The sequence below is a fragment of the Clytia hemisphaerica genome, unplaced genomic scaffold (genome assembly GCF_902728285.1).
Source record: "Clytia hemisphaerica strain Z4C2 unplaced genomic scaffold, Clytia hemisphaerica genome assembly, whole genome shotgun sequence".
Taxonomy (NCBI): Eukaryota; Metazoa; Cnidaria; class Hydrozoa; order Leptothecata; family Clytiidae; genus Clytia; species Clytia hemisphaerica.
The window spans coordinates 263,989-278,605 of NW_027103425.1; the positions used below are offsets into that span (position 1 = coordinate 263,989).

Sequence of the window (14,617 nt, forward strand, 5' to 3'; positions counted from 1 at the left end):
ATAAAGAAAGAATTAGAAAATTAATATTAAAATAAAAAGATGATATACTTCAACTTCTACCTCACAACAAATTTGAAAAAGATTGTACTTGTAACTTGCAATTTTTGGAGAAAGAGAGAAAAAGTTGTCTTACTGCAGAAAAATTCGTGCATCTTGTACATAACACAACTAAAAGGTTTTAAAAATTGATATACTTTCCTTTTGTTTGCAACAGTAACTTCTTTTTCTAAATCAATAAAAAGTTCTGAGTAAAAGACCCAGAAAAAGTCTTTTTTCCCTGACAAAGCAGAAAAATACCATGGATTACAATATTGTTAGTTTATTCTCTATTTCCAGTGAAAAGGAGGAACTTGAAGAAGAAAGAGGGGAAATTTACTGTACTGGTATTGTAATCGAAAAGTGTTTTGTTTTTTAAAGTCCCAAAAGAAATTAATGAAGAACCCACTTTAAGTCTATTCTTTTTCACTTTAAAATTCAAAACAAAAATATATATATATAACATGAGAAAATTATCTGTGAGAACCAAGAAAGCGACCAAAGAAAGAAACTAAAAGTATAAAGTAATAGTTTTTATCAAAAAAACATATCAATACAGACATCAAATTGTTCACACTATGTTCACACTTCGAAGTGATAAACTTCAGGGATACAAGGACTCTTAAGTAATAAAAAAAAGAAATTGATATTCTAACCAGTTCTAACAGTGTCTAAAAACAATAATTTAAAACATTTTCAATTAAAATTTGCCTAAACTGAAATATGATTAAGAGGAAAGGATGCGAATTGAAAATCTTTTTTTGGTAAAACCACATATCATTTTGCAGCAGTGTACCATCAAGTTTTTCCTCTATTTTTTGTAGTAAATTATAACTTATCTCTTTTGCAACTTTAAAGGTTTAAATTGTTTTTTAAATGATAAAAAAGTGCTAACTTACTTACTTACTTATAACACTACTCCAGTCTATTAACAATTCTCTCCATCTTGAAGAAATATCACCCAAGTAAAATTAACACCACACTTTTGTGTTTCCATTCAAGTCAATGGAAAAGCCAAATCAAGCCAAATCAATTTTGAGTTCAATGATTAAAACCTTATTGTGGAACACAATCATTGATTATCCAGGCCCAGGTTATTACTTTTCTAATACATAGTATGCTCATAGATACCTACCTTTTTTCATGGGCCCCGGCGAGCCATTTTGAGTGAGGGGGCCAACATTTGGGGGCCAACATTTTGGAAAAAAATGTCCCCTACCATGGTTGGGCGACAAAGAAAATTTTTCACTTTTTACACCCTCAAAACACCTTAAAACGGTATCTAATTGGGGAGAATAATAGTTTTTGTGGTTTGATTTGGTCTCAAACCAGCTTAAAATAATAACTCTTAAAAACGTATGACATGGTCTACCAAAAAGTGGGGGGCCATGGACCCCCTGCCCCCCCCCCCCCCCCCCCCGTTGACGGGGCCCATGTTTTTGATTAATGTCATAAGTGTATCAATGTAATTCTTTTGTTTCAAAATTTAACCTTATCTAAATGAAGAATAAAGACTATCAGGCAAACGAAAGTTGAAAGTTTTTTTCCAGCTTTATTGTATAACCAGAATATACATTCTTGAATATATTTATACGCATTCTGGAAGGAAATTATATACATTTTAACACAGTGCAGATGACAACATAATAATAACACAGTTTTAGAACAAGGTTATACGTCTAGAATAAATATAAATGTAAATGTATATAGTACAGCATTGTGTGTAAAAAGAGCCTTATTTGACAACTTTTATTTTGGCCTAGATTAAAATGCATTGAGAATGTAAAAAGGAATAAAATACAGTACTGTATATAAGAAACAAAGGATTCAGTATTTTTTCATCACATTTGAAATTCCCTGAAAAAAAAATTTTGTATAGACTAATTTATCAGTAAGTGTCATTCCATTCCCAATTCAGAACATCTTTGGTACTTGATCAGACTAGACCAAAAGATTTTTTTTCTTCAGACTATGGAAAAAGGTTCCACAGCAAAAACTGCAAAAGCTTCTGTCACAATAATATGTATTCTATTGAGTATTGAATACAATGAGCTTCAAAATTGATTGAAAGTTATAAAAATTATAAGTACCATTAGCTCAAAAACAGGCTATTTTCATGCCTTTTCATTGTCAATCCCTATTTACCTTAGCTTCAAAATAACAAAATTGTTGTTAAATACAGTCCCTTCAGTGGAAAAATTCCCTTTCAGGTCACGAGTCTAGGTGCTATTATGTCTTTCTTGAAAATTCTGTTTTGATCAATTTGAACAACCAGATATCTTATCACACTCAGATGTTGTAAGTCTGTTTAAGTGTGTGTGGAGTAGGGTCACATGCACTCACTGGTCACATAGCAGGTCTAACACGATTCAGTCTACATACTTCATTGATTCATCAAAAAATATGTATTGTATTCCTTTAACACTACTAACCCGGCATAGTGCGGAAAGGGGTCTGATCCTCCCTTTATAAATGATCTTCTTGGCACCCCCCTAACCTTTAAAAATCCCCAAGGATTTTGGACAAAAATAGCTAACAAATATATGTGAAACATCTTTAGAGAGAGAAAGCGAAATAATAAACTTCTTTCTTCTTTTTGACTCAGACTACTCTAAAACTTTCTTTCATGAAGACCAAATTTCATAACAATGCTTGAAATATGAAAATAATCTACAATATATATGTCAGCCCCCCTTCCTTGCTATCCCCCTCCCTTTTTCATGAAAATTTCTGATCCCCCCCTTCTTCATTTTTCGGAAAGTGTCATCCCCCCTTCAGAAAGGGGGGAACACACTATGAAACCAATCACCATTACTAGTCCAATCCCCTATCCTCACTGACATCTCCATTCCTCGCTATTTTTCAATGTTCCTCTTCTTTTCTCAGCATTTCCCAGAAACTTTATTACTTTATTTTATCATTCCTCACTCATTCCTCGAGTACGTTGCTCAGGAATGGAGATACTTCTTCTTCATTTTAATATTGTTCCTCATCTATTTTTCAAACGCTCCAGAGGAAAGGATATTCATGGCGATATTTAAAAACATTCCTCATTGCTCCTCAGGAATAGGCATTTTCAGAGCTGTTATATTTCCATGGAAAAGATATTTGATAAATAAGGGCTTTTTACAACCTGTGTTTTTCAAAAATCCAGGTACAAAACATGGAAAGATGGACAGAGTTCATTAGTTCCTTTAAAAAACATAAAAATAAAGATGATAACAAAAGTAACAGAATATATACTTTATCTCTGTTTATCTTGACTTTCATTTTCGAAAACTTCACAAAAGAGGTTCCTCGAAGTGGATTCGTACTAAACAATTATTCCCAAGGAAGTAGTGACAAATGCTGTACATGAATGTCCACTCCTTAGGAACGTTCGAGGAATACAGGAAGAAAGATACAGTGAAGAAGAAATATTTCCATTCCTGAGGAACGTTTGAGGAACAAGTAAACACATAAAAATGACGTTATAAAATGTCCATTCTTCAGGAATGTTTGAGGAATAGATAATGAATGCTAATTTTAGCTTTGTTTTAACAAAGTTTTGAAACATCCATTCCTGAGGAACGTTAAAGGAACGCCGAGAAATAGAAGAGGAATGGCGATGTCCATGAGGAATGGTGATTGGGTTAGTAGTGTAAGTGGCTATAATAACTTCGATTCACAAGAAATTGTTGTTTCCTTACCACTTGACCAGAAAGAACAAACATTTCTTTGTAAAATAGGCCCAACCTTCTAACTTCTTTTTCAAACAATCAACAACACAGAAAAGTTAAATAAGCTGTGCTTCATTTTTCTGTTTTATACATTTGCTGCTTCTATATTTTATGTTTTTTACAATAAAGTGAATCGAGTTGCTGGCAGAATCACTGATTGAATTTCCTTTTAGACTATTAAAAAAAGAAATATAGTTTCAATCAGTGATTCTAGCCTTCCTGTTATTCCCAACTCTAAAGAAGGGTGTGGGAACTAGATAAAGGATGTCAATAAAGTAGGTACTCATGAGTAGACTTGCTTGCTTTTCAATAAAATCTCACCACTGCAAATTTTCTGCCATTGTTCTTGCATTTAATCTAATGTCGTTAGTATGTATCATCATGTTTTTGCTGCTCATTATTTTAATAAAGATAGAATTCCCTTTGGTTCATTGTCTTGGATTGATTGACTTTGTCTTGAAATATCTTAAGATTTCAGGTAAAATTTCCTTGATAATCAACTCCACATTTTAACTCAAAATATAAAATATACCTGTTTAAAAGCTCTCATTTAACTGCTATGTGTCATAATCTAAAATATGGACCTAGGAGTCCTCAACTCGCGGTATGGCCCGTATCTTTTTAGGCAACTTGGTGATTTTGAACTTGAAAAAGTCCAGAACATGACCCATATTGGCGCGCTCATGTTTATGGCATGTTTTTGAAGGCAAAAATCTGGCCTGAATCTGACCCAAACATGACATGGTCCAAAAAGATTATTTTGTTATTTTCAGTATTTTCGCTTGGACATGTCCTGGAAATGGTTGGGTTGTATTCTGGGTTGTATAAGTCCTGTCCTTTTATAGTCAAACAGATGAAGACGCACCAGACTTACAGGAAAACTTTTTAACACTGGACAATCCAAACACCACCAGATTGGATGTGAACCAGTCCGGTGCAGTGCGCGCCGCGCTAAAATGCTAAAAAAAAGTCCAGAGTTTGTCAAAGTGTCTAGATTTCATGCACAACCGTGAGATCGGGTAACTTGCATCAGTGGAGGCTAACATGCATAGCCCTCAAATGAAAGACTTGGCCGGTCATTAAAATACAAAGTTAAATCAAAACAAAAATGGTAGAGTAGAGCTGCAAGCGGAGCTGCGTAGTTGTATTTTAATGACCAGACAGGTCATTCATTGAGGGCTATGCATGTTAGCCTCCACTGATGCAAGTTACCCGATCTCACGGTATAACATTGGACAAGCAACAAACAGTTTTGTCTGGCATAATTTAATAATACTTTTCAGCACCGTGCAGTTTGGTGCATTGGCAGGGTTGTAATTTGTAATTTATGTAGTCAGATGGCACATACTGTAAGGGGCCGTCGACAAACGACTTTCCTTTTTTTTAACGGCCTGAGGCCGTTAAGGTTCAGACCCCCTCCCCCCTACGTCTTAGCGGCCAAAAAAATTCTTCAAAAGTAAATACTTTCACTGGTCCATGGCCGCCATGTTCTTTCGATTCGTAATCCTCAAAGTTCTTCTTTTCACACGGAATAAACATGTGGTTTTGAGCCGTGACCTTTCAATTTTGAAACTCCAAGCCCCGCAGCAAGTCAGGGCGGGATGGGTGGAGCAAGGAGTCAACTGAGGCGGAGGGAAAATTGCTGACTTTCGTCACGTGACCAGTCATTTTTCTCGTCGAAGCATTAATTGGTGATCGGGAATAAGGTGAATGTCGTGTGGTTGCTTTGGTCTTAGCCTTTCTTCACATATTTCTACTTTTTGGACTGATGAAATTTGTAAGTGAGACTTTCCCTTTTTTAAAAACTTTTTTAACGGCATTGCAGTGACCCCCTCCCACCCCTTACGGCCAGAAGCCGTTAAAAAAAAGGAAAATCGTTTGTCGACGGCCCCTAATGCCGAGCCAGCAGAGCACAAAAAAGACAAAGTAAAAGAACATCACATTTTTCCAAAGCTCAATCTTTTTTTAAACATAGAATATAATATGACTTGAAAAGAGAAATATATTTACTCAGTACCATACAAGTTACAAAAAATGTTAAAAATGGGGTGAATTGAGTTTGGAGGCTTGAAAATATAAATTTTTAAAACCTATTTAGATTGAAATAGGAAGAGCTGAAATGAATGAACATTTAAAAAAAATTTTCAACTTTGATACTAAACTTCTGATTTTTGAGCCTAAGCCTCTTAGTAAGCTCATATAAAGATGTCATATTTTTAATGACTCTGTCAGCCATTTTGGCCTAAAAATTGATTTTCTCTCTAACAAAAATAGCCCAGTTTAACAAAATTTCATTCTTCAATCAGTTTCAAAAACACATCAAATAGAAGACATACAACACAAACAGTACTCTTACAGTGTAAATACCCATCTGCTTTGTCCCAACACAGGCACTTTATCAAAAGTTTATGTTCTCTTTTCTTTTCTCTTCTGGCTTCTTTTCTGACCTCTGTCATTTTAATCAAAACATAAACAAATGCAGCGGACGGACTAGAAGGATTGGATCGAGTTTTGACTTTTCAGCGCGGAGAGTTTTTTCCTTTTTGACTCGTCAATCGTACAGAATCTCGATGTCTCGAGAATCTTTTGTGGTGACCTCTCTCCGTGCTACTTAGGAAGTATAATTACGTCAGGTATTTTACCCACATGGTGATTTTTTATCCAAAAATTTCAATCTCAACTTTGAAACCATTGAACAAGGAAGAAATCGGAAGAAGAACAAAGTTTTTGGGGACTTCGTCGATACTTTTAGGTAAAGTTTTCATGATGTACATTTTTTACTGTTTTGAAACAATTCTAGCACCACCCTCCCTTTTTAATTGTCATTTTTGGCGGCTGTCCTCGATTTGCTCATGTCTTAAAGCGGGCAAAGATTCGCTGTGTTGATGACCTCTTGAACAAATTTTGACCACACAGCCGATAAGTCAGTGTCTCTTTCTAGGATGTGTCCACTGTAAATTTGAAGTTTTTAGGGAAAATGAGCATTTCTCGAAAATTGCTTGGTATTTTTTTCCCATTTCTTTTGCATGATGATGTAAGATGGTAATGTTTTACAATCTGATGGAGTCAAATTTGGGCTGAAAAATCGACGGGTACATAATGCATAAAACATAATGCATATTGCATAATGCATCATAATGCATAATATTTGAAAAATGTCAATTTTAGAGGCTGTAATAAGGCGGTCATCGAAAAAATGCTCTGTTCGCGTCGCAACGGGTGTTAAAAATGCATGCGGGCGGACGGGCGGTCAAAAACATTCCCGGGTTTTTTTAATCACGCCAGTAACTCAGGGGTGGGTGGTAACACAAGCAAAACAATTTTTCGATGGTCGTCAGAGCAATTGAGAAAAAAGCTATACTTTAAAAGAACAAATTGCTCTTCCCAGATTTTTTTCCGCATCTCCGCACCGGAAAATTTGCGGAAAATTTGATGCGGGGGCAGGTGACGCGAATAGAACAATTTTTTGATGACCGCTTAAGGAGAATTTGAAACATAATACTTTCAACAAATCAAATATACCATTTTCTACCAGAAATTAAAGGCTAGAAAGCTGTAAATTTGAATTTTGGATAGTGAAGAAATTATATGATCCACTGAAAATGCTTGTCGCCATTGTGATTTTCATAGTTGTATTTTACAGAACGTAGTAGAAGTGTAGAAAAAACACGAAAATATCTCCTCCGTATATTACTTTTTTAACTTGAAAACTTAGTTTTTATAGCAAGATCTTTATTCTGGGTTTTCTTGTTTTCTCAGAGATCTTTCGAACAAACAATATTGCTAATAAATTTCGACGGGTTTTCCCTTACAAAGCATTAACCATGTGAAAACTAGATCAAAGAAAATAGACTTGGAATCTTTTTACATTCGAATGTTTGTGTGTATTTACCTTTTTTGAGGAAGAAAGAAGGGGGAAATCTTTCTGATCTGTTGCTTTTTCTTATTATTTATGCAGAGGGAAAACCCTTTCTGTTGTTATGATTCGAATGTTTTCTCTTTCGTTCCGATTCGAAAAGTAAATATCATGTCTGGGGAAATCCCTCTGATTGGAATGTTTACTTTAAGAAACTCTGAAACTCTTCTAAAGAGGTTTTTCGCAGTTTTAGCCTCTACAAAGGAGAGTTTTAGGAATTATAAAATCGTTCTGTAAATTACACAATACTTGTTCCATGTTGGGAACATCAAGACAATCCTCGAAAAAAGTGCCCCTGAGGTCACTACATCATCAATTGACAAAGCCCACCCAGTTGGACCAGTTATCAATGGAAAGCAGTCAATAATTGTAAAGTTCTCCAAACATTCAACTGTTAAGAGTCTTTACATGAAACGAAGACAAATCAAGAAGGATTCACTGGTATCACTTCAACCTTCTCTTACTCGTCAACGCTCGAAAACTCTCAAATCCTTGAAAGAGAAAATTTCTAAAGAAGGAACTATTTTTAACAAGTTGGTAAATTTTATTTTTGCGGACATTGAAGGAAATTTGAAAGCTTGCCTCAAAAATCCTTTGCGTGGCAGAAATATTCACACTTTTACAAATGAGGACCATCTTGCTTATATTATTCATGATCTAAACTATGAACGATTTGATGCCCCTATGTAACTATGCTAACCAACCTGAATGCTGAAACTAACACAAACTAACGTAGAATGACTCCAACCTATGCTCCAAGAAAGAAAAGTTCGTTAACAATTTCATCTTAGGTATATTTTTTTATTATTTCTCACCACCTCAACAATCTCTTCACGTACATAGCTCATTGCATTTATTGCCTGATTCTTACTACTTTAAACACTTTTCTCGTCTTTTGAATTTTTTAAGCTCATTTCATTTATGGACAAATGTCCTGTTTGTAAAAAAACTGTTAGTGATAAGTGTAATTCAATTCAATGTGACATATGTGACCTCTGGACCCACCAACACAAATGTTCAGGGTTATCACGAAAACAATTTCAAGCTCTGTCTTTACCCAATTCTCCAAACTGGTATTGTCCTGTTTGCATTAACAATACATTACCAGGTTCGTATATTTTCAATAATAAACCTGAAGACCAAAAAACAACTGATTTCTCTAGCTCCAATCTTAATGATGAGTTGAAAACACTACTTTCTGATCTTAACAAAGTCGATAACATCCAATTTCACAACAACAGTTGCAGTTACCTTGACTGCAACGAACTCAATGACGTAATCTCTAAAAATAATTTTGATTGCTCTGCGTTCCATCTAAACATTGCATCAATGTCTAAACATTTTGACAAACTAATAAATCTTCTAGCATTGATAAATTCCAGTTTTAGTTTTGTTGGTATCTCTGAAACTAGAAGCTTGACCGACCAGCCTGAATCTACTCTAGAATCTGTTCCCCTGGAACAAAAAAGTGACTTCACTATTCCAGGGTATGAAAAATTTTTCACTCCGACAGAATCTTCTGCTGGTGGGGTCTCTCTCTACATTTCCAAGAAACTTCTATATAAACCCAGACAAGATCTCAGTAATTCCTGTTATCAATCTCTCAGTCTTGAATCTGTCTTTGTTGAAGTCATTCTCTCAAACCGTCCCAACATTTTAGTTGGTAACATATATCGCCATCCATGCATGTCCATAAAAACTTTCAATGAAGAATTCTTACAACCACTGCTTCACAAAATAAAACGTGAGAAAAAACAAATTATTTTGCTTGGTGACTTCAACATAGACCTGCTCAAATGTGAAGAATCAGCTGAGGCTTCATCATTCATGGATATCCTTGACTCCCACCTTATTCTTCCTCAAATTCTTCTCCCTACAAGGATAACTGACCATTCCAAAACTCTCATCGATAATATTTTTTCTAGCCCTTCTGAGTCAGGAACAATTTCAGGTAATATATGCCACTCTATATCTGATCATCTACCACAATTCTGCCTTTTCCCCTCTCTTAATCTTGACAAAATCTTAGACAATGGTCCCTATTTTCGGAAAGACTGGCAAAAATTTAATGAGGTCAACTTCATTCTTGACTACTTAGATATTGACTGGGCTGCTCTTTATGAATCCTCTCATCTCCACCCCAGTGCTTGTTTTGATGTTTTTAATAATGAAATCAAAGACCTTCTGGAGAGACACATTCCCACAGTCAAACTTACAAAAAATCAAGTCAAATCACAGCTCAAACCTTGGATCACCCCTGGCATAGTAAAATCTATGTCAAAACGAGATTTTTATCAACGAAAATACTTAAAAACTAAAAAAGCAGAAGAAAAACTAAATTACAAAAATAAATATAACACCTATAGAAATACAATTGTTTCATTAACTAGACGGAGTAAGTACCTTCATTTTACTAATTACTTCAACCGACACTCTAAAAATATGAAAAAAGTATGGTCTGGTGTTAGAGACATTATTTCTTCAAAATCAGGTAAGTCAACTTGCCCTATATCAATCTCAGTTGGGGACACTGTAACCTCTGATCCCAAAAGAGTTGCTAATTCTTTTAATGATTTCTTCACTTCCATAGCGGACTCTATCAGAGAAAAGATGCAGCCACCTAACCATCATTTCTCAAGCTTCATGAAAAACCCAAATCAAAACTCAATATTTTTTGCGCCAACGACCCCAGAAGAAATCACTAAAATAATTAATTCCTTCTCGCCCTCTAAATCTTCAGGTCCGAACAGCATCCCAGTCAGAATACTTAAACTTTTGAACCAAGATTTATCCACTCAAATATCTTTCCTTATCAACAAATCCTTTGAAACAGGAATATTTCCCTCATCTCTTAAGATCTCCAAAGTCGTTCCTGTCTTTAAAAATAAAGGATCACCTCTGGATGTTTCTAACTACAGGCCTATATCTCTGCTTTCTAATATCGAAAAAATTTACGAGAAGGTAGCTTACTCTCGAGTAATAAATTTTCTAAATCGGTATAACCAGATTTACTCAAAACAATTTGGCTTTCGGAAAGCTCACTCAACCATTGATACCCTTATAAACATCACAGAGCGAATTAGAAACAAACTTGATAATAAAGAATTTGCCTGTGGCGTGTTTGTTGATCTCCAGAAGGCCTTTGACACTGTTGATCATGAAATTCTTCTTGCTAAATTAGATCACTACGGTATTCGTGGCATCGAAAATGCTTGGTTCAAGTCATATCTTTCTGACCGTTCTCAATTTGTCTCTCTATCTAATTCCAATTCTGAGCTTCTACCTATAAGACATGGTGTCCCTCAAGGCTCTGTCCTAGGGCCATTGCTCTTTCTACTCTACATCAATGATCTACATTCCTGTATTAAGACATCTGAAACCTACCACTGTGCAGACGACACTCATCTTCTTAACTTTTCTAGTACAGTATGGTCTTTGTGTGGACGAGTTAATGCAGATCTTAGGGTTTTGGTCAGCTGGCTCAAGGCCAACAAAATATCTCTCAATGCAAGTAAGACTGAATTTGTTATCTTTCGATCTCCTTGGAAGCGCCCTGATTGCATTCCCCGACTCAAGCTGGCCGGTCAAGTTCTAACACCCAGTAAGTGGGTTAAATATCTTGGAGTCTATCTTGATGAGCATCTTAACTGGAAGCAACATGTCTCGAACGTTGCTACTAAACTCCGCAGAGCAAACGGAGCTCTCTCAAAAATACGTCATTATGTTCCTACAAAAACCTTAGTCAATGTCTATCATGCAATTTTTGCCTCACATGCTAGATATGCTGCTCAAATCTGGGCTTTGCGTGACAATACAACAACTCACAGAATCCAAACTCTTCAAAATATTGCGGCCAGAATCATGACCTTCAATGGCCCTATGGTATCTGCCAATCCTCTTCTAGCTAATCTAGGACTTCTCAATATCTTTGATCAAGTCAAAGTTATGAACATTATGTATGTTCATAAATATTTCAACCAAAATCTTCCTCTGGAATCCCTAAACACTTTAAAATTCATGAAAACCCAACATGAGATTGGAACTAGAGATAAAATCATTGAATTAATTTTTCGACCCAATGTCAACACTAACTATGGATTGCACTCTTTCACAAGGATTTCCTCAAACCAATGGAATGAGCTTCAACGTATCTTTTCCGACGATAATCTTTCAGAACTTAAACTCAAAGAATTGAAAAATTTCTCTTTTGTTATCTGCATGAGCTTGTACGAGATTTAGAAATATTGTTATTATTATTATTATTATTATTTATTATTTATTATTATTTTTTTTTTTTTTTTTTTTCTCAGATGTAACTGGTTTTATATTTATAAATCCTGTAGCTAATAAGGCTATTTTTTAAATGTAAATATCAAACAAAGTTTATAGTTTTTACGGTTATATATGTATATTTTTTCTTAGGTCGACCTCTGTATTTTTATTAGAATTAAGTTTCTAAAAGGGGTGTCCCTTCTACCTCACCTGGGTAGTAAATATATTCAAAATGTTCAAAATGTTCAAAAATGTATTATTATGCATTATGCATTATGCATTATGTTTTATGATTTTGTACCCGTCCGCTGAAAAATGCCTAAAAATGGCATTTTGTGAAATTACCATCATCAGTTTTTTCTGACTTTTTCCATAAAGACAGAGGGCAAGTTTGAATTTTCTTACTATTCCTGCTTCAGGTAGGTCCATTCAGTATGTAGCTTGTTACCTTCTCCCAGCATACATTTTCTGATGTTGATGTAGAGCAAGTCGTGAAACTTAAAACATATTTAAATTGTTTTTAGATTGGGAAATAACAAAAATGACATCATTAGCTACACAACTGAAACAGTTGCAAATCCCTGGATTACAACAAACAGTTGGCAAAGTCAGCCATGTTTCAATCCTTTTTGACAAAGAAGTTGCTGCCACCCTTGATATGGAGTCCATCTACAACATTGGTACGAGTGGATTTCAGCAGATTGTATCGGTCGATCCTATTTTCCAGGATTACGAAGACATCCTTTTCTCACAAAAGTCTTTGCATTTGCAGAGAACAATGGAAAGTAAAGATATTAATAACAGAATTCATAAGGCTGTTGATGAGTTCCTAGTTTTCTTGTCTCCTTACTTACAACTTCAAGCTGCCAAGAAATGTCTAGAATGGCTCATTTGGAGATTTCAGATTCACAATTTTGAGCGTGATTCATTGATTAGATGTATTCTACCATACCATGAAACGCAAATCTTCTCCAGGATCATCCAGCTTGTCCATATGACAAACTATGGTACCATTTGGGAGCATTTGCTACCAAAATTAAAACAAGGTGGTACGATCAACACAACAACTTTGTTAAAACATTGTAGATCCAATTTGAATTTGTTGTCATTCATTTTTGATATGGCACAACAAGCAAGTCATCTTTTGAAGAAAGAACCTAAATCTGGGTTGCAAGTTGTGTTTTCGTTCTACTCAAGAACCATTTGTGGGGTCATCAGTGAAGAGAAGCTTAACATTGAAGTCATTGAAAGGGTCATGTCTATGATTGAAGTGGGAATGAATTCAAATAGTTCAGATTTCATTTGCTCAACCTACATGGTCATCACTATGTTTGTTTCAAATAACCGGCAACTGAAGTCCAAAGCAAAAGCAAGTCTTATGATCAGAATTTTAAAGGTTTGTTTTTTGATTTGTTGTCAATGATTGAAACTAATTATTTCCTTTTGATTAAGTTATGTTATTGTTATTGATATTGATATTAACTGATTTTTTGTTCTTTGCGAGGCTGCAAGGGAAAGCTTGGTTGAAATCAAATCTTTCAGCCAATTCGATTGACTTCAAAATTTGCCAATTTTGCCCTTGAAATTGACATTGAAATTGTGGATTTGGCAAAGTTGGCGAGTATGGTAAATTTTTAAGTCAATCGAATTGGCTGTTGGTATTGCATTCAATTTCATTTTATGATGGAACTAGTTCTGCTCCATAAAAAAATTGTTCATTATCGATGACAATACATAAAACAACATATAATACCGGGTGACCCACGAAAAAGGTGACCCACGAAAAAGTTCGGACAGTTTGTCTCAAATGTCTCAAAGTTTAAAAGAGGTATCAAATTGTTTTATTATCAATCAATCAAACAAGGTCCTTAAATCGTTAGAAAAGAGCATGTTAGATATTTTTATTCAATTTTAAAACTTTTTTTAGATTCTTTACTTTCACAAAATTTATTAACAAGTTATTCGTTCAGAAAAGAACCACCACCATACACTTTCTAGCATATTCCAGGCAAACCCACACTCTCTGTTCTTTCATAAGACACGACATTTTCATAAAGAAGGCAAATTATGCCTATTTATAAAATATTTTTGATAAAAATATTTACAATAAATTTATATAAATCTACTTCGTTGTTAATTTATTATTTTACAAACTTTAATTACCTACAACACTAATTAACGAGGTCATAAAACATCAGCACACTCGAAAAACACAATGTTAAAGATAAAAAAAACATTTATAATTTGATACCACATTTTTGACGTGTTTTTGCACTTTCCGATGATTGAATTTTGACTTTAAAAGCTCATAAATGAAGAACCAACTGAACCAAATTTAAAAAGTAATAGCTCAAAGTTTAAGTTAGAGCATCCTCTATCTTTCAAAAAAAAGATTGAGTTTATATTACCTTTATTTCAGACCCTAGCCAACGAAAACCGTCCGAACTTTTTCGTGGGTCACCCGGTATATTTTCTTGTTTTTAAAGGGCTTGTGAAATAGCATGCTATCATAGATATTATTCTTTTTTTCAGTCAATGGGAATTGCAAATTATGAATATGGCTTGATGTGCCTGCTGAGTATAACTCATCTCTCCAGCTTTACCTCTTTACCAGAAAGGTATTAAAAACTGGCTGAAATCATAAAACTTATCTACATAGGTCTCATAAAACTAT

At 34.7% G+C, this 14,617-nt stretch overlaps 1 protein-coding gene across 2 annotated transcripts in view; it reads left to right on the forward strand.

Annotated features, from left to right (window-relative positions):
• The first annotated feature begins 6,329 nt into the window (after positions 1 to 6,329).
• LOC136797904 (HEAT repeat-containing protein 1-like) overlaps positions 6,330 to 14,617 on the forward strand; it is a 28,457-nt gene continuing 20,169 nt past the window's right edge. Inside the window, exons 1-3 of one of the 2 annotated variants that reach the window (XR_010845315.1) lie at positions 6,330 to 6,507; positions 12,468 to 13,339; positions 14,476 to 14,561. Coding sequence is in view for 1 of the 2 variants with exons in the window: in XM_067054483.1 (XP_066910584.1) it covers positions 6,402 to 6,507; positions 12,468 to 13,339; positions 14,476 to 14,561 (1,064 nt within the window). In the remaining variant the exon portion in view is untranslated. The remainder of the gene's footprint in view (positions 6,508 to 12,467; positions 13,340 to 14,475; positions 14,562 to 14,617) is intronic. The other variant, XM_067054483.1, reaches the window with a different exon arrangement.